The 21,772-nt window shown below is 43.6% G+C and overlaps 1 protein-coding gene across 3 annotated transcripts in view; it reads right to left on the bottom strand.

Annotated features, from left to right (window-relative positions):
* Positions 1 to 21,772, bottom strand: part of LOC126258146 (TBC1 domain family member 9) — a 200,389-nt gene that overhangs the window by 59,089 nt on the left and 119,528 nt on the right. For all 3 annotated transcript variants that reach the window (XM_049955619.1, XM_049955618.1, XM_049955620.1), the window contains one exon: positions 20,864 to 21,049. In XM_049955619.1, the coding sequence (XP_049811576.1) occupies positions 20,864 to 21,049 (186 nt within the window). The remainder of the gene's footprint in view (positions 1 to 20,863; positions 21,050 to 21,772) is intronic.

The following is a 21,772-nucleotide window of genomic DNA, read 5'->3' as shown; positions in this document are numbered from 1 at the left end:
ACTTGAGTTCCATGCCACACACCACCTGAAAAAGCTATCCACAGTGCTAGTGCAACACCTAAGAAGTGGGGTCCCTCTCCCTATCCCTCACAAACACCAACCACAGCAGCACCTTCAACAAACCCCCCTCATAGCCAACAAACCTAGCCTAGCCACCCTACTCAATCTCCCAATCCCAGCACATACCCCACACAGATCAAATCTCAACTATAACCACAGTCAAATGCCACATATCACCAGTCCCAATTCAGTTCTAAACCTCTCATCCAGATCCCTCTCTCCTCCAGAGACATCTGTTCTATCAAAAGGCTTAACCTTTAGCCCCACTCCTAAATTCAACCACACTGCTCTGGTTAAAGATCTCCTCTCATTCACACGGAACCTCAACTGGAAATATCACTTCACCACCCAACACAGCCCCCAAATACTAAACCGTGTTGAACCCTGTCTAGAACAGTTCCGACCGCCTTCCCAAAGTGATCCTCCTCCCCTCCCCCAAAACCATCCCTTTCAGACATTTCAGGAATTCCTCACATCCAGTGTTGCCTCCCAGTCCTCCTTGAAAAACATCCCAACATCACCCCAGCTGAATCCCGTGCCATTAAGAAGCTGAAAACAGACCGCTCTATTGTCATCCTCCTGGCGGATAAAGGCTCCACAACTGTGGTACTTGACCGTGTGGAGTATGTAGCAGAAGGACTGTGTCAACTCTCCGACACCTCAACCTACAAAGCTGTTACCCAGGATCCCATTCCCTCCATCCAGACTGAGCTGCAGAAAATACTAAAAATCCAAGGTCCCTCACAAGGCCTCACAACGGCTTCCATAGACCTACTCACTCCACCTGAGCCACGTACCCCTACCTTCTACCTATTACCCAGGCTTCAAAGCCCCAACAGAACGTATCTCAGCTCCGGTAGACCAACACCTCCAACCTATCATCTGCAGACTCCCATCCTACATCAAAGACACAAAGCATTTCCTAGAATGCCTCAAATCCATTCCCACTCCCCTCCCACCTGAAACCTTTCTTGTCACCATAGATGCTACATCCCTTTACACAAACATCCCACATACCCATGGTCTCTCTCTGCCCTTGAACACTACCTCTCCCAACACCCACCCGAAGATCTTCCAAAAACCTCATTCCTTATCACACTTACCAACTTCATCCTCACCCATAATTACTTCACTTTTGAAGGCCAGACCTACAAACAAATCAGGGGAACAGCCATGGGAACCAGGATGGCTCCGTCCTATGCCAACCTCCTCATGGGCCGCATGGAGGAGGCTTTCCTGAAGACCCAACTGCTGCTTCCCCTGACCTGGTATAGGTTTATAGATGACATCTTTGTGGTCTGGACTCGTGGTGAAGAAACACTCCTTAATTTCCTCCATAACCTCAACTCCTTTTCGAATCTGAATTTCACCTGGTCCTTCTCCTAAACACAAGCCACCTTCCTGGGTGTTGACCACCTTGTTGAAGCTCACATCCACACCTCTGTCCACATCAAACCCACAAACAATCAACAGTACCTTCACTTTGATAGCTGCCATCCATTTCACATCAAACGCTCCCTTCCCTACAGCCTAGGTATTCGTGGCAAACGTATCTGCTCCAGTGACGAATCCTCAACAATTACACCAATAACCTGACCAGTGCTTTCCTCTCCCGCAACTATCCTGCAGACCTTGTCCACAAACAGATCTCCCATGCAATACATTCCTCCCTGTCCAACAACAATATTCCTACCCCCAGACCACATAGAAGCATCCCCCTTGTCACCCAGTATTATCCTGGCCTCGAATACATCAACAAATTACTCCGCCAGGGATATGACTTTCTCAAGTCAAGCCCTGAAATGAGATCATCCCTTGACAATATTCTTCCCACACCACACAGAGTTGCCTTTCGTTGCCCCCCCTAACCTCCGTAACATCCTTGTCAAATCCTACAATATTCCCAGACCACCTTCTCTACCCAGTAGTTCCTAGCCCTGTAACCGACCCCGCTGCAAAACCTGCCCCATGCATCTCCTCCCCACAACCACCTACTCCAGCCCTGCTACTGGTAAAACATACACAATTCAAGGCAGGGCCACATGTGAAACAACACATGTCATTTATCAGCTGACATGCCTGCGCTGCACAGCCTTTTACATCGGTATGATGCCAACTAAACTGGCTGAGCACATGAACAGGCACAGACAAACTGTCCGCCTAGGAGATGTTCAATACCCAGTAGCAGAGCATGCTGTCCAGCATAATTCTAGGGACCTAGGAACCTGCTACAATGTAAGAGATGGGAACTTGCACTCCAACACATCCTTTCATCCCACCATCCCCCTGGACTGAACCTACGTTAACCAACCTCACTCCCATTTACTCTTCAGTCTTCTCCTTTTTCCCTCTCCTCTTTAGCCATTCACGCATCTTTTCATCCTACATAGTTGTGTTTATCTTAATACTATATACCTCTTTACTTCTGTATACATCCTCTTTGGTTTGAAGCTGGCACAGTACTTAACAGTAGAATATCTTTGGCTTCCCTCTAACAACCATGCCTCTATCCTTGCTACCCTCCCTCTTTACCTTTCCCTGTTGCTTCATAACCTGGGTTGTGAGTAACTGAATCCACTTTCCCTTCTTCCCTTTTTTCCCATCTCTCCTCCCTGATGAAGGAACAAAGTTCGGAAAGCTAGGAATGTAAATTTTCTGTTCTGTTTTGTGTAACTATCGGCTGTACTGAGCTGAGGTAAGTACTGGCCAGCCCATCTCTATCTCTTTGTTAGTATTTGTTTCACATCTGAATAGTTTCATTGCATTTTGCTGGATCATCAAGCGCTTTTAACACCTTTGTTTTTAATCTGCATGAAAACTCCATCAGGTGGCAGAAAGCTATGTCCTATTACGAGAAACATAATGTGAATTTCTTTAACATGAGGCGAAGGTTTATACAGCCAATAAGTGAACTTAGTAATTGGGTTCATTGACGATATCATCTTGACCTGGACTCAGGGCCAAGACACCCTATCTCCATTCTTTCACACCCCCAACACCTTCTCTGCCATCTACTTCACGAAGTCCTCCTCAACCCAGCATGCCACCTCAATATACACTACCTTCCTCATGCCCATGATCTTACCACTACTGAGTTCTACATTTCCCAATGTCCTCCAGACTACAAACCCACTACCTCGTTCCTCATATAGTTTACTAACTTTATTCTAATCCACAACTACTCCTCATTTGAAGGAAAGGTATAAACAAATCCATGGCACAGCCATGCGCACCCACATGGCACCCTCCTATGCTAACCTTTTTATGGGCCACCAAGAAAGGAACATCCCTTGCCCCCCAAAACACAAAACCCCTAGTCTGGCTCACTTTCATTGAGGATATCTTCATGATCTGGACTCAGGGATGAGACAACCTATCGTCATTACTTCACAAGATCAACACCTCTCTGGTGGTCCTCCTCAAACTAGTGTACCACCCTCCTAGATGTTGACCTCATGCTCTCTGAAGGCTTCTTTCACACCTCTGTCCACATTAAATGCACCAACCATCAACAGTACCTGCAGTTTGACAGCCGTCATCCCTTTCGCACCAAAGAATCCCTCCCATAAAGCCTGACCATCTGGTGAGAGCATATCTGCATTGACAAAAACTTCCTTGCTTAGTATGCTGAGGGTCTTACCATTACGGCGTAAAGTCAAGTGCCATCACGCCAGTCGGGGAATGATAAAGCAGAGGTGGCCGTGAGAAGACATCAGACAATCTCACGCTGACCAACCCCTCTCCACGACAATATGACAGCAGCGACCCCTATGTGAAGAGGACATAAGTGCTGTGACCGACTGGCGACGCCCAGTTGAGTAGTAGCTTCAGGACTAGCGATGTGGATAGAAGCATCAACACTCGTTACTTCACTTGTACACACTATGTAGCTCAGACCTGGAATTGCTTATACTGAAGAAGATTATTTCATGTCGCCCTTTGCTTGCGACACATCTCTGTAATTGCGAAGTTAAGTATTGTATCTTTTCATTTTGTAATAAAACTCATTGATAAGATTTGTTTGAGTGTTTGTCTAGCAAACCGAGCACGATGGTTTCCCAGACACCACATTTTTGACAACAAGCATGGAGATGTAATATTTGGGACGAGAAGGTGAACCAACACCAACATGGCAACCTGTTCACATTTTGCACCTAGGGCCTAGCTGCCACTGTTTTCTTTTGTCGTGGGCTTCTGTATTTTGCTGGCACCTTAATTCTACCTTGTCTTTTTTTGCAGGGCTGTTTTTACATGCTTTAACAAGTCTCTTCTAGTGTTTTTGATAATCAGTGTTTTCAGGTGGGCACTCCAGAAATTTTCTTTGCTTGTGTGTTTATTGCTTGCTTTGTCTGCTTATTGCATTTGCCTATTCCAAAATGAGCAACCCACCTCTCCCAACCCCTGTTCAGGCACCTCAGCTGCAAGCGATAGATGCAACGCAGCTAACACAGATGTCTCAGTTTCAGACGCAGCAGATCTCAACTCTACTACACACTGTACAGCAGTTATTAACCACTAAAGCGGCCAACACAGCACAAAGTGCAACAATGGTAGCTTTGAGTGCCATACCATCTTTTCACCAGTTTAATGAAAAAGAAGAGGAATGGCTCAAGTGGTTGTAACAATGAAACCCTCATCATTATTCATAATGTACCAGGTACTGTGAAACTATTTTACTTTTTGTCAAAGGTAGGAAGTGCAGTCTCTTTTCTCATTCACACATTGTTCCCTAATGCCACTCTGAGTGAACTTTCCTATGAGCAGGTTGTAGATCCTTTAACTAACTATTATGACCAACAAGTGAATGTGGTGGTAGTTAGGTACCAATTCTTTCATTGCAAGAAAAGGTCAGAACAAACTTTCTGTGAGAGATTTGCAGGGTATGACGAGGAAATACAAATTCAAATGTGCTTGTGGTGCTTTATATTCAGAAGTAATGTTGTGTAATGTGATCATGCACAATGTAACTGATGTGAGACTTAGAAGACAGATTTTGAAACAGTCAGATCCATCATTCCAGCACGTAGTGCAAGTTCTAGATCAGTATGATTCAGGAGCCATGTCAGCCGATAAATTTGAGCGGCCACCAATTCGTCAGGTTGAGTCATCCCTTGCTTACATATGGCCCAGTAGGCAGCAACAGCCCTCGCGCGCCATGCCTCTCTAAACAGGCGAACATAATTAAGTCATGCCCTCGGTGCAATTCACAGCACAAACACAAAGACTGCCCACCCAGACAAGCACAGTGTTACGTTTGTGGCAAGAACTGTCGCATACAATCCATATTTTTGCAAAGGAATAAACATAATAATTCTGCCCACAACAAAACTCTAGTCACAAGGCCAAAGTAATCAATGCTGTGTTCAAAGCCTGCTGCAAGCATGAGCAAAACTAGCCAGCAAACAGTTTCCTCAGTGCTATGCCAGTCCAACAAACTTTTTGTTCATTTGGTTCTTTGTGGGAAATTTCAGTTGGACATGGGTGCCTCTGTTACATTGCTGAATAATCACACATACAAAATGTTAGGCTCCCCACGCCTTTCTAAAACTAGCACACACCTGACGGCTTATAACAGACAAGACATTCCCGTTCTCGGAAAATGTACTTGCCTCCCATGTATCACTCATGTAAGCGAACAGTGACTCTTTTGGTGCTACAACCACATGATTGTGAGAACATATTTGGTCTTGATTAATCTGATTGGTTTGGCTTTAACATTCAGGACAATTTGTTGTCAGTGTCTTCATTCCATGCAAAAGACAGTGTAGCTAGCTTGCCAAAAGAATTCCCTGAACTCTTTTCTGACGGTTTAGGCAAGGCTAACAATTTTGTTGCAGTTATTTCTTTGAAAGAAAATATGCAGTTGAAATTTTGCTGGGCCAGAACTGTTCCCATTGCATTACGGGACAAAGTCACTGCTGAACTTAAGGAATTGCAAGACTGGGGAACTATTGCGCCCATACAAGCTAGTCAATGGGCAAGTTCACTGGTTTTGCTCCCCAAACCTTCAGGTTGCATTCGCCTTTGCGTTGACTAAGTCTATGGTCAACCTAGACTCTGTGATTGATACTTATCCCTTGTCATGCCCATAGGATCTCTCAGACAGATTAGTTGCTGATCGCCACTTTTCAAAAATTGATTTGCATGACACATATCTTCAAATAGCACTAGATGAAGGATCTCAAAACGTGTGTTGTGAACACTCATTTGGTCTTGTTTAAATATTTGTGTTTGCCTTTCGGCAATGCTTCCACATCCGCCACTTTCCAACGGTATTTGGAACAGCTGACTCCTCAAGTACCAACCTGTTCAAACTATTTAGACAACACTGTATCAGATCATACACTTGAAGAACACACTACATGCTTTGTTTCATATGTTATCTGATGCAGGACTAAAATATAGACCGGACAAGTGGGATTTTTTTAAACCTGAGTTGCAGTATCTTGGTCATGTCAAACAGTGAAGATGTACATCCTCTTCAGTCACATTTTTTTAGCCACGTGAGATCTGCCAGTTCCTCGCAATGTCACAGAATTGCAGTCAGTCTTAAGGAAAATGAACTACTACATTCGGTTCATACTGAGTGCTGCACAAATTGCAGCTCCATTGCATCGCTTAAGTCACAAGAATGTGCCCTTTGTTTGGACAGATGAGTGCCAAGACACTTTCTGAAAACTTAAAGATGCATTTGTCAGTGATCAATGCTTGGTTCACTTTGATCTTGACAAACCAGTTGTGTTGCAAGTTGACACTTCTTCATACAGAATCATTGCAGTGCTTTCACACAGATTTGGTGATAAAGACAGACCTATAGCTTTTGCATCAAAAGTGTTGCCCAAAGCTCAGTGTAACTATTCACAAACAGAGAAAGAGGCATTGACTATTGTGGATGGTGTCACCAAATTCCACCACTATTTGTATGGCAGAAAATTCTGCTTAGTAACAGATCACAAACCGATGCAGTCCTCGTTTCATCCGATGAAGCCAGTTCCTGTACGAACTGCCCAAAAATTGCAAAGATGGGCTTTGTTGTTGTTTCAATACCAGCACGAGATTGTGTATTGTCCAACATCTCAACAAGGTAATGCAGAAACACTTTCAGATCTTCTGACTGATGCTTTTGCTGCATCTCGTTGTCACTTTGAAGCTCAGGATTCTGAATTGCTTCAATCCTTTCCTCTCAACTACAGAAAAATAGCACAGTCCACAGAAGCTGATTCAGATTTGAACATTTTGCTCAAATACATCCCACATCTTGGCCTTCCTCATTGCATAGCATAAAGAACTCTGTAGTGCGCAGATACTTTGCATGTTGGCATAGCCTTGCTATAGAGCAAGGTATGAGTCTTGTACAAAATGACAGTGGACAGTCCCTTGTGTTCATCCCCAAAGCTTTGCAAAAAGAAGTGTTGCAATTACTTCACCAAGGACACTGGGGGATTGTTCATATGAAACAGTTAGAGCATCAACACTATACTTGGATGGGCATGGACACCCAAATAGAACAGGTGAAGTCACGGTGTCACACATGTGCAGAAAATCAGTCCACTCCACCACAAAAATTCTCTGCTTGGCGTAAGTTGCAATCACCATGGCAACATGTGCACGAAGACTTTGCGGGACCTTTTTGGAACACTCGTTGGTTGATTGTGGTAGAACCTTAAACCAAATTTCCTTTTCCTGTGCCACTGAACTCGACAATGTCATGTAGCACAATTCAGGTGCTGTCCTCTATATTTTGCCTCGAAGGTTTGCCTGAAGTCATAGTGTAAGACAACTGCCCTCAATTCATGTCAAATGAATTTAAAACAGTCTCTGAATGCAATGGCATTCGGCATCTAACTAGTGAACCGTTCCACCCACAGTCAAACAGTGAAGCAGAATGTTTTGTCACAACTTACAAGCAGCAGATGGCCAAACTTCGCACCACACACAACACCAGGGATCAAGCACTGCAACTGTTTCTCGTCTCCTACCATTCTCATCCACAAGATGCACCATAGCTGGCAGAATTGCTTCATGGCCACTGCCATCGGACACTGTTCCACACTCCTCAGCATCAGGCACTGAAGGAAGGTCGCCCGCAACACTCCGCCCGCAACACTCCGCCCGCAACACTCCGCCCGCAACACTCCGCCCGCAACACTCCGCCCGCAACACTCCGCCCGCAACACTCCGCCCGCAACACTCCGCCCGCAACACTCCGCCCGCAACACTCCGCCCGCAACACTCCGCCCGCAACACTCCGCCCGCAACACTCCGCCCGCAACACTCCGCCCGCAACACTCCGCCCGCAACACTCCGCCCGCAACACTCCGCCCGCAACACTCCGCCCGCAACACTCCGCCCGCAACACTCCGCCCGCAACACTCCGCCCGCAACACTCCGCCCGCAACACTCCGCCCGCAACACTCCGCCCGCAACACTCCGCCCGCAACACTCCGCCCGCAACACTCCGCCCGCAACACTCCGCCCGCAACACTCCGCCCGCAACACTCCGCCCGCAACACTCCGCCCGCAACACTCCGCCCGCAACACTCCGCCCGCAACACTCCGCCCGCAACACTCCGCCCGCAACACTCCGCCCGCAACACTCCGCCCGCAACACTCCGCCCGCAACACTCCGCCCGCAACACTCCGCCCGCAACACTCCGCCCGCAACACTCCGCCCGCAACACTCCGCCCGCAACACTCCGCCCGCAACACTCCGCCCGCAACACTCCGCCCGCAACACTCCGCCCGCAACACTCCGCCCGCAACACTCCGCCCGCAACACTCCGCCCGCAACACTCCGCCCGCAACACTCCGCCCGCAACACTCCGCCCGCAACACTCCGCCCGCAACACTCCGCCCGCAACACTCCGCCCGCAACACTCCGCCCGCAACACTCCGCCCGCAACACTCCGCCCGCAACACTCCGCCCGCAACACTCCGCCCGCAACACTCCGCCCGCAACACTCCGCCCGCAACACTCCGCCCGCAACACTCCGCCCGCAACACTCCGCCCGCAACACTCCGCCCGCAACACTCCGCCCGCAACACTCCGCCCGCAACACTCCGCCCGCAACACTCCGCTCTGAGTGATATTGTGTTTTTCAGGGTTTTTAGTGGCAGCAGACGGTGGGTCTTGTGTCTTAAGTGTGCCTGTCTGCAACTTGATGCATCTTCTTCATGGTTAATAGTCATCTTCCTTTTTCCTACATTGTTAATATTCCTCCCTGGAGTTTCCATTGTTTAATTATTAATATAGTATTTCCATTGTGGCCCAAACAAACATCACTGATACATTGAAGAGTTTCAGTGCCAGTTAATCTTACAATTATCAATCACACAAAAATGATGTTACTTCCTTTTCTCCTTTAGAAAACTTTTCTTAAAATCAAATGTATGATTTAACAGTCTCTCTCTTAAGATATGATTTTGAATGACCTTTAGCATTACTAAAATTTTTTAATTAAATTCTGAAACTTAAAAGGTCCGCTGATCAGGCAGCTTGGGCAGTGTCCAGATCTTCTGACAGTCATACCATACTGTCCACAGAATTGGATCATTTTTCTTCTTTAACAGAGTGGATAGTGCTTTGTGTCACATTGTGACATTAAATTTCAATTTGTTCCCTCATCTGGAGCAGGTTTGATGCCTGTTTCAACTGAAAACATTGTGAGTAAACATCATTCTAAGAATGGCAAACCATATTATACTAGGCTCTGAATAAACACTGGAAGTATGATTCAGTAGCAGTCCTTCCCTTTACAATCTCTTTCTTCAGGAGCAAGGTCATCAGCTTCAAAACTTTTGTTCTCCGACTATTCGCTTTTCAGAAACAACTAGTAAATCCTATGCAGCCTTTGAACATTCAGTTCTGAGAGAAGATACCTCCTGCCTGTTTAAACTTCACAGAAATAAATTTCACAGAATTTCTACCTATTCATGAATTGTATGTAATTATTCCCTTTTTTTGCACACTTGTGGCTATTATTGTTCCCCCTCCCCCTCTCCTTTCTTTAGGAGACCTCTAATGCATAATGAGTACACCAATTCAAAATCAGTACACACCTTGCAGCACTCCGAAAAAGTACATGAAACCAGGCTGGAATGCGATACAGTTTCTTGTCAGAGATGTTATACTTGCAATGAAATTCCATGAACCATGGACCTTGCCATTGGTGGGGAGGCTTGCGTGCCTCAACAATACAGATAGCCATACCATAGGTGCAACCACAATGGAGGGGTATGTGTTGAGAGGCCAAACAAACGTGTGGTTCCTGAAGAGGGGCAGCAGCCTTTTCAGTAGTTGCAGGGGCAACAGTCTGGATGATTGACTGATCTGGCCTTGTAACGCTAACCAAAATGGCCTTGCTGTTCTGGTACTGGGAATGGCTGAAAGCAAGGGGAAACTATGGCCGTAATTTTTCCCGAGGGCATGCAGCTTTACTGTATGATTAAATGATGATGGCGTCCTCTTGGGTAAAATATTCCGGAGGTAAAATAGTCCCCCATTCGGATCTCCGGGCGGGGACTACTCAGGACGACGTCGTTATCAGGAGAAAGAAAACTGGCGTTCTACGGATCGGAGCATGGAATGTCAGATCCCTGAATCGGGCAGGTAGGTTAGAAAATTTAAAAAGGGAAATGTATAGGTTAAAGTTAGACATAATGGGAATAAGTGAAGTTTGGTGGCAGGAGGAACAAGACTTTTGGTCAGGTGAATACAGGGTTATAAATACAAAATCAAATAGGGGTAATGCAGGAGTAGGTTTAATAATGGATAAAAAAATAGGAGTACGGGTAAGCTACTACAAACAGCATAGTGAACGCATTATTGTGGCCAAGATAGACACGAAGCCCACACCTACTACAGTAGCACAAGTTTATATACCAACTAGCTCTGCAGATGACGAAGAAATTGATGAAATGTATGATGAGATAAAAGAAATTATTCAGATAATGAAGGGAGACGAAAATTTAATAGTCATAGGTGACTGGAATTCAAGAGTAGGAAAAGGGAGAGAAGGAAACATAGTAGGTGAATATGGACTGGGGCTAAGAAATGAAAGAGGAAACCACCTGGTAGAATTTTGCGCAGAGCATAACGTAATCATAGCTAACACTTGGCTTAAGAATCATGAAAGAAGGTTGTATACATGGAAGAACCCTGGAGATACTAAAAGGTATCAGATAGATTATATAATGGTAAGACAGAGATTTAGGAACCACATTTTAAATTTTAAGGCATTTCCAGGGGCAGATGTGGACTGACCACAATCTATTGGTTATGAGCTGTACATTAAAACTGAAGAAACTGCAAAAAGGTGTGAATTTAAGGAGATGGGGCCTGGATAAACTGAAAGAACCAGAGGTTGTAGAGAGTTTCAGGGAGAGCATAAGGGAACGATTGACAGGAATGGGGGAAAGAAATACAGTAGAAGAACAATGGGTAGCTTTGAGGAATGAAATAGTGAAGGCAGCAGAGGATCAAATAGGTAAAAAGATGAGGGCTAGTAAAAACCCTTGGGTAACAGAAGAAATATTGAATTTAATTGATGAAAGGAGAAAATACAAAAATGCAGTAAATGAAGCAGGCAAAAAGGAATAGCAACGTCTCAAAAAAGAGATCGACAGGAAGTGCAAAATGGCTAAGCAGGGATGGCTAGAGGACAAATGTAAGAATGTAGAGGCTTATCTCACTAACGGTAAGATAGATACTGCATACAGGAAAATTAAAGAGATCTTTGGAGAAAAGAGAACCACTTGTATGAATATCAAGAGCTCAGATGGAAACCCAGTTCTAAGCAAAGAAGGGAAAGCAGAAAGGTGGAAGGAGTTTATAGAGGGTCTATACAAGGGCGATGTTCTTGAGGACAATATTATGGAAATGGAAGAGGAGCTAGATGAAGATGAAATGGGAGATATGATACTGCGTGAAGAGTTTGACAGAGCACTGAAAGACCTAAGTCAAAACAAGGCCCCGGGAGTAGACAACATTCCATTAGAACTACTGACGGCCTTGGGAGAGCCAGTCCTGACAAAACTCTACCATCTGGTGAGCAAGATGTATGAGACAGGCAAAATTCCCTCAGACTTCAAGAAGAATATAATAATTCCAATCCCAAAGAAAGCAGGTGTTGACAGATGTGAAAATTAACAAACTATCATTTTAATAAGTCACGGCTGCAAAATACTAACACAAATTCTTTACAGACGAATGGAAAAACTGGTAGAGGCCGACCTCTGGGAAGATCAGTTTGGATTCCATAGAGGTGTTGGAACACGTGAGGCAATACTGACCCTACGACTTATTTTAGACAAAAGATTAAGGAAAGGCAAACCTACGTTTCTATCATTTGTAGACTCAAGAGAAAGCTTTTGACAATGTTGACTGGAATACTCTCTTTCAAATTCTGAAGGTGGCAGGGGTAAAATACAGGGAGCGAAAGGCTATTTAAAATTTGTACAGAAACCAGATGGCAGTTATAAGAGTCGAGGGGCATGAAAGGGAAGCAATGGTTGGGAAGGGAGTGAGACAGGGTTGTAGCCTATCCCCGATGTTATTCAATCTGTATATTGAGCAAGCAATAAAGGAAACAAAAGAAAAATTCGGAGTAGGAGTTAAAATCAATGGAGAAAAAATAAAAACTTTGAGGTTCGCTGATGACATTGTAATTCTGTCAGAGACAGCAAAGGACTTGGAAGAGCAGTTGAACGGAATGGACAGTGTCTTGAAAGGAGGATATAAGATGAACATCAACAAAAGCAAAACGAGGATAATGGAATGTAGTCGAATTAAGTTGGGTGATGCTGAGGGAATTAGATTAGGAAATGAGACACTTGAAGTAGTAAAGGAGTTTTGCTATTTGGGGAGCAAAATAACTGATGATGGTCGAAGTAGAGAGGATATAAAATGTAGACTGGCAATGGCAAGGAAATCGTTTCTGAAGAAGAGAAATTTGTTAACATCGAGTATAGATTTAAATGTCAGGAAGTCGTTTTTGAAAGTATTTGTATGGAGTGTAGCCATGTATGGAAGTGAAACGTGGACGATAAACAGTTTAGACACGAAGAGAATAGAAGCTTTTGAGATGTGGTGCTACAGAAGAATGCTGAAGATTAGATGGGTAGATCACATAACTAATGAGGAGGTATTGAATAGAATTGGGGAGAAGAGGAGTTTGTGGCACAACTTGACTAGAAGAAGGGATCGGTTGGTAGGACATGTTCTGAGACATCGAGGGATCATCAATTTAGTATTGGAGGGCAGCGTGGAGGGTAAAAATCGTAGAGGGAGACCAAGAGATGACTACATTAAGCAGATTCAGAAGGATGTAGGCTGCAGTAGGTACTGGGAGATGAAGAAGCTTGCACAGGATAGAGTAGCATGGAGAGCTGCATCAAACCAGTCTCAGGACTGAAGACCACAACAACAACATCAATAAGTTGATTGTCACTTTTAACTTCAGTGATCTTTAAATGTCTCATGATAAAACAATGCTGTGACATCCTAGGTGATTTTTGCTTTAAGGGATTCCGCCATCATCCAGAGCACATTTCTGTGCCTAACATGCTGAGCTATTTCTAAGTAATCATGCAACAGTCAGGTAAATACCTTGTCAGACTGCTGCCTACGATAATGGATTCACATCAATGTACATGAACCAAAATTAAGAGGCTGCATATACTACTGTCCCCTATGTATTACTCCCACAGGGAGCATTAAGAAGAAAAGTAGACAAATTACAGTGTGCATAGAGGCATTTAAGCAATCAATCTTCCTGCACACTATCCATGTATGAAATGAGAAGGTACCCTAATACATGTCACTATAGAAATTATCCATTGCCATACCCTTCGAGTGTATTCAAAGTAGAGATGATGTAATGTAGATGCAGACTTGAACCTGAATCTTGCCTTTCATTGGCAATACACTTACCGACTGAGCCACTCAGGCAGAACTCACAACCTGCCCTCACTGTTTTATTGCTGCTAGTGTCCATTTCTTTCACTCCAAACTTCACAGAAGTTCTCCAAACTGCCTTATTGGACTAGCACATGCCACACTTTCAGAAATGTCTGTCAAATCAAAACTTAACTGTAAAAAGGCTGAATGTGTACTATTCAGAACTTTTCATTATACACTGGTGAGCCAAAATGTTATGACCACATACATAACAGCATGCATGTTCACATTTGGAACACGAAACAGCAAGGATGCCTCATAGCATGGATTTATGCAGTTCCATAAATTAAGGGCTGGCAATCTGTGGGTGAAGAGCTGGTGCCTGAATGTCACAAATTTTCTCCATCGGGTTCAGACGAGGCAAATTTGGTAGACAATTCATAAAACCCAGTTCACTGTAATGCTCCTCAAACCACTCGAGCATAATTTTGGTCTTGTGATGCAGACAGTTATCCTGCTGAAAGATGCTATCACCAGGGGGGAAGACACTAAGCATGAAGGGCTGCAGGTGGTCTACAATTACGTTCATGTATTCCAGAATGAATTTTTCACTCTCAGTGGAGTATGCAATGATACAAAATTCCCTGGCAGATTCAAACTGTGTGCCGGAACAAGACTAACTTGTGGCCTTTACCTTTCGTGTTCAAGTGCCCTACCTTCTGAGCTACCAAGTATGACTCACGAACTGACATCACAGCTCCACTTCCGCCAGTACCTCACCTCCTATCTTCTAAACTTCACACAAGTTCTCCTGAATGGTTGAAATATGCTGAAGTTAAGCCACTGTTTAAGTAGGGAGATAAAAAAATAGCATCAAATTTCCATCCAATTTCACTTTTGCCAGCATTCTCAAAAATTTTAGAAAAAGTAATGTACAATTGGCTTTATAACTATTTTATCTCAAATAATATACTGTCAAAGTCACAGTTTGGATTTCTAAAGGGTTCTGATATTGAGAAGGCTATCTACACTTACAGTGAAAATGTGCTTAATTCATTAGACAAAAAATTGCAGGCAACTGGTATATTTTGTGATCTGTATATCACAATATCCTTTTAAGTAAATTAGAATATTATAGCGTAACAGGAAATGCTGCAAAATGGTTCAAATCTTATATCTCTGGCAGGAAACAAAGGGTGTTATTAGGAAAGAGACATGTATCAAGCTATCAGGCATCATCCAACTGGGAACTAATTACATGTGGGGTCCCACAAGGTTCCCTTACTTTTTCTTGTGTATATCAATGACCTTTCATCAGTAACATTACCAGATGCCAAGTTCGTTTTGTTTGCCGATGATACAAACATTGCAATAAATAGCAAATCAAGTGTAGTCTTAGAAAGATCAGCTAATAAAATATTTGTGGACATTAATCACTGGTTCCTAGCCAATTCTTTGTCACTAAACTTTGAAAAAAACACACTACATGCAGTTCAGAACTTGTAAGGGGTGTCCCACGAGTATATGTCTAACATACGATGACAAGAAGATAGAAGAAGTGGACAGTGTTAAATTCTTGGGATTACAGTTTGATGATAAATTCAACTGGGAGGAGCACACCACAGAACTGCTGAAGCGTCTTAACAAATCTCTATTTGCAATGCAAATTGTGTCAGACATAGGGGATATAAAAATGAAAAGGCTGGCATACTATGCTTACTTTTATTCCATAATGTCATATGGGATTATTTTTTGGGGTAATTCATCAAGCCAAGCTAAAGTTTTCCGGGCACAAAAACGTGCAGTGAGAGTTATATGTGGTGTGAACTCAAGAACATCCTGCAGAAGCCTGTTTAGGGAACTAACTACTGCTTCCCAATATATTTATTCCTTAATGAAATTTGTCATTAAAAATATATCACTTTTTCAAACCAACAGCTCAATTCATGGAATCAATACTAGAAATAAGAATAATCTTCACAAGGATTTAAAGTCACTTAGTCTTGTACAAAAAGGTGTGCATTATTCAGGAACACACATTTTCAATAACTTGCCAGCAGCCATAAAAAGCTTAACAACCAATGAAATTCAGTTTAAGAGAAGCTTAAAGGATTTATTGGTGGCCAACTCCTTCTACTCCATTGATGAATTTCTTAGTAAAACCAACTGATTTGTATATAAGTACAACATAACTAATGCACAATTTCAGTGCAGTAATGTGTTCATTGAAAATTTGTGTGTGTGTGTGTGTGTGTGTGTGTAAATAAAAAACTTTATTTTAGATTCAGTGCATTATTATTTATAAAATGACTCTTTCATATAGTGTTCATCAAAAAATGACGATCATTCCACTTGGGACCTGTGGAATGGTACATTAGCTTATTTGTTTTAGGTGTAAATATTTGTCATGTATTGTTGTTTTTCTGATATGTTCTACATCCTGGAGGGCCTCCTCACTATGGATCAATTGGAATTAAAGTAAATCTAATCTAATCTTCTGAATCTTGCAGGACTAACACTCCTGTACGTAAGAATATTATGGAGACACGGCTTAGCCATAGGCTGGGGGATGTTCGGAATACATTTTCCACCCTGTGGTGGCACGTCCACTAATGTGAAACTTCCTGGCAGATTAAAATTGTGTGCTGGACTTATGTGAAGTTTGGAAAGTAGGAGAAGAGTTACTGGTGGAAGTAATGCTGCAAGAACAGGTCATGAGTCATGCTTGGGAGGCTCAGTTGCTACAGCACTTGCCTGTAAAAGGCAAAGGTCCCAAGTTTGAGTCTTGGCCTGACACAGTTTTAATCTGTCAGTCCATAGCTTCGATTACTGTGAAAGGTGTCATAGATATCCAAGTGAATGCCCCTCATATCATAATGCTGCCAAAACCGATCTGGGTCCATGGCACAGTGCATGTTTTGAGCAGTCCTACGCCTGCATGATGGTGTATCTGAACATGACGATCAACCTGGTGTAACAAGAAATGCGATTCATTTGAGCAGGCAATTTAATTCCAACGATCCACAATTCAATTTCAATTAAATTCCACACAATACAGTCGTGATTGACTGTCTTGTCGGGTCAACTTGGCAACACAGAGGGTCATCACCTACAGCGGCCCTGCTCACCATGTGCTGATCAGTGCGCACTGAGACACTTATGCTTGCCCCAGCACTGCACTTTGTCATCAGGTTCCAACCTCCATGTTCTGTGATGAGGCTTGGAGGTCCAGCACCTAACTGCCTACTCATTATTTCACCATCCTTCAACCACTTCTCAGATGTTCACAATAGTAGTATGCGAACATCCAACCAGCTTCATTGTTTATGAGGGATTCATTCCTAGACACTGGACCATAACCACCTGTGCTTTGATAAAGTAACTTATGTTAGTGGATTTCCACATTTGAGGCCCACACCATTCCTAAAATGATTCTCCATTCATCTCTGGTCCACTTATACACTTCTATTACCCCAACCCAAGCACACAATGCTCTGTGCAATGGTATTACATCTTAGCTCATCAGTGTATTTCGCTTTTACATAAATCTGAAATGCACTATGTAAGTCACTTCAACATATTTCCAATGGTGAAATGAAATCTGCCAGAAAGTTTCATATTTCCATCAGGTTAAGCTACTGTGAAAACGATTATTAACATCTTATAATCAATTATTTCCATATCCAGGACTTGATGACCTTACAGAAACAATAACACATTTAAATAGAGCAAGGTTTGAACTACACACAGTAATTTTTCTACATAGTCACCAGTACTCATTACGCACTTTTGCTAACAATGAGCAAGAACCTGCATACTGCACTTCAAAAAAGCTGATCCAGCTGAGGATAGCCATGGTATTACAGCTTTGTTGGCATCTGAGTCTGGAAAATGTCAGTCACATAGTCTATTTTTTGTGAGCTGCCAAATTACTACTGTACAGTGGATGTAGTAGGACAGTCCATCCAAATTCGGTAGCGAGTTCCATGATAGCAAAACTGTTGTGCAGCTTGCTGTTATCGTGTTGCAGGGAGAAATTCGTCATCTTCTCTGGCCTCATCCTGGAAATTTGGGCTTTTGGCTTAGTGTTTTCTTGTAGTGGCCTCTTAGGCTTTTTCAGTGTGACTAATTAATTATTTGATTCCAGATGTTCTGCCAGTTGTTGTTTTCATTTCATGCACAATATTCAGCAACAAATCCAACAATCTTCTTCAGGTGCTGCAGCTTTGCTGGTATGTGTACTTTCTGCATTGACTCCAATCAGACAGTGTGGGCTAAGCTGGTCATCAAAATATTGTGCATAAAATGGAAATAACACCTCGCCATAAAATCTGGAAGCACGCTGTTGCCTTTTAGTGTTTTGGATTGACAGTTGCCCCAAGTCATCCAAAATAATCACACCCTATCCACAACAGAAGATGCATGCACATCATTTTACCTGCAGATAGAATGTCTTTTTCTACTACTTTTTTGTTGGAAATTCGCATGCCACCAATCCATGGAGTGTCTTTTAGATTCTGGCTTACAATGGTGACAACATATTTCATCTCTTGTGGTGATGGTATTTAGAAACGTTTCACCTTCAGCCTGCTATTGTTCCAGCAGGTCCAAACAAATTTCCATTTCATGAATTTTTTTGGTCTTCTACACTCCTGGAAATGGAAAAAAGAACACATTGACACCGGTGTGTCAGACCCACCATACTTGCTCCGGACACTGCGAGAGGGCTGTACAAGCAATGATCACACGCACGGCACAGCGGACACACCAGGAACCGCGGTGTTGGCCGTCGAATGGCGCTAGCTGCGCAGCATTTGTGCACCGCCGCCGTCAGTGTCAGCCAGTTTGCCATGGCATACGGAGCTCCATCGCAGTCTTTAACACTGGTAGCATGCCGCGACTGCGTGGACGTGAACCGTATGTGCAGTTGACGGACTTTGAGCGAGGGCGTATAGTGGGCATGCGGGAGGCCGGGTGGACGTACCGCCGAATTGCTCAACACGTGGGGCGTGAGGTCTCCACAGTACATCGATGTTGTCGCCAGTGGTCGGCGGAAGGTGCACGTGCCCGTCGACCTGGGACCGGACCGCAGCGACGCACGGATGCACGCCAAGACCGTAGGATCCTACGCAGTGCCGTAGGGGACCGCACCGCCACTTCCCAGCAAATTAGGGACACTGTTGCTCCTGGGGTATCGGCGAGGACCATTCGCAACCGTCTCCATGAAGCTGGGCTACGGTCCCGCACACCGTTAGGCCGTCTTCCGCTCACGCCCCAACATCGTGCAGCCCGCCTCCAGTGGTGTCGCGACAGGCGTGAATGGAGGGACGAATGGAGACGTGTCGTCTTCAGTGATGAGAGTCGCTTCTGCCTTGGTGCCAATGATGGTCGTATGCGTGTTTGGCGCCGTGCAGGTGAGCGCCACAATCAGGACTGCATACGACCGAGGCACACAGGGCCAACACCCGGCATCATGGTGTGGGGAGCGATCTCCTACACTGGTGATCGTCGAGGGGACACTGAATAGTGCACGGTACATCTAAACCGTCATCGAACCCATCGTTCTGCCATTCCTAGACCGGCAAGGGAACTTGCTGTTCCAACAGGACAATGCACGTCCGCATGTATCCCGTGCCACCCAACGTGCTCTAGAAGGTGTAAGTCAACTACCCTGGCCAGCAAGATCTCCGGATCTGTCCCCCATTGAGCATGTTAGGGACTGGATGAAGTGTCGTCTCACGCGGTCTGCACGTCCAGCACGAACGCTGGTCCAACTGAGGCGCCAGGTGGAAATAGCATGGCAAGCCGTTCCACAGGACTACATCCAGCATCTCTACGATCGTCTCCATGGGAGAATAGCAGCCTGCATTGCTGCGAAAGGTGGATATACACTGTACTAGTGCTGACATTGTGCATGCTCTGTTGCCTGTGTCTATGTGCCTGTGGTTCTGTCAGTGTGATCATGTGATGTATCTGACCCCAGGAATGTGTCAATAAAGTTTCCCCTTCCTGGGACAATGAATTCACGGTGTTCTTATTTCAATTTCCAGGATTGTATAAGCATCCAAGAGACTCTTTGTAATAACCAAGGTTAAGTAATCTCTTGTGACGGCAATACAGTGGACAGTCAGCTATACACACAATTACCTAGTTATAATCCACTGATAATCATTGATGAGCTGATCAAAACACTTCTCATTTTGAGGCATGGGAGGGTCTGCCAGGATATGACTTTCATGCATATCTTTTTCAACACTAGTAAAACAACAGTACCCATTGCCTCACATTACTCATGCTTACAGTATTATCTCATACCTTTAGCGAGTTCTGATGGATTTCAATTAGTGTAATTTTTTCAGCAGTGGGCAATTCAATGTGGTTTTTTTTGTGGTTCTTTATGACAACCCCATTTTGGAATGCTTTGCTGCCATTGCTGCTGCTATCTGCTGCAGCACAATGAAGCCAACAGGAAATCAGTGAGAACTTAAAAAAATGCTACTACACCAACATACTCTGCCTAGGACACCCCTCAAAGTAAAAAAAGGGACATGTTAGTTTTGAAAGGATGCTAATATGCTAAAAGTAGATGATTGTGCAAGCTTGCCATGCAGTAGCAAGAATTCTAAATTTGCTCAAGAGATGACCAATAATTGCTTCAACTATATGTTATGTATAACACATTTAAAATGTCAGTATTCACTGGTATACTCAATTTATCAAATTCTTCATTTCTTTTTTAGCAAACTGTCAGGTCTACATGCCATACTGTTGAGTAAAAATTAATATTTTCAAACATGAGAAGATCAAGTAGATAAATGAACCATATTTGAAAGTGACACTGGAATACCTTTGCTGCTCTACAAGTAACATAACATGTCCATAGGACGTAAATCAATACCACATTACCTGCAACTCTTCTGTAGTGAAATAACCCTCTGATGCAACACTACGGATTACATTACGACCAACGCCATCCTCCAGTTGCTGCACAACTCTTAACCTATACTTCAAGCGGAGACGTTCTATACTGTTAGCAGTTAGAGTATCATAGTGCGTGTAGGCGTCATACAGCAGGCTCTGCACTGATATGCTCTGGTAGGTAAAAGGAAAAAGCTGTTATATAACTACAAATCACAAACTCGAATCAAAAACTTTTTAAAAATTCAAATCCGTCTGCTGACAAACTCAAAACATTATTAATATATCCTGTGTGAATTATATTAAGTTTAAAAATTTACTGTAAAACTATAGTAAAAAAAGTAATCATACATCATAATATTACGAAGGTAAAGTAGCAATATGTGGGATATAAACTGCATGTTACTTCCACAGTCAATTTTCACTCTGCAGTGGGGTGTGCACTGATTTGAAACTTCCTGTCAGATTAAAACTTTGTGCTGGACAAGGACTTGAACCTGGGACCTCTGTCAGTCATTAATCACTTGCCTGCAAAAGGCAAAGATACAGGTTAAGGTCCCAGTCCAGCACACAATTGTAATCTGTGAGGTAGTTTTATATGGTATGTCTTTCACTCTCAGTATGATGCTTTGTATAAACACTAACTACTCAGTTATCTACAATTTCTGCATAACTGTACACTGAAAGCTCTGATGTAGGAGGCAGCTTAGGGTTTTTGTCCAATTTTCATGTTACAGGTCTCTACCACTACTCTGTTTTTGCAAATGATGAGTCACTCATTACCAAATTATCAGAAAAATCAACAAGTATAATTTTATTAGATTTTAAAACAATCAGTGGATATGAAATATCTGAGTATTAAAGATCATCTTCAAGTTTTCTCTAAAATTTTGGGAA

This window comes from Schistocerca nitens, chromosome 1 (assembly GCF_023898315.1).
Source record: "Schistocerca nitens isolate TAMUIC-IGC-003100 chromosome 1, iqSchNite1.1, whole genome shotgun sequence".
Classification (NCBI taxonomy): domain Eukaryota; kingdom Metazoa; phylum Arthropoda; class Insecta; order Orthoptera; family Acrididae; genus Schistocerca; species Schistocerca nitens.
The sequence above is the reverse complement of the archived record's forward strand: the minus strand, read 5'-3'. Positions and strand labels throughout refer to the sequence as shown.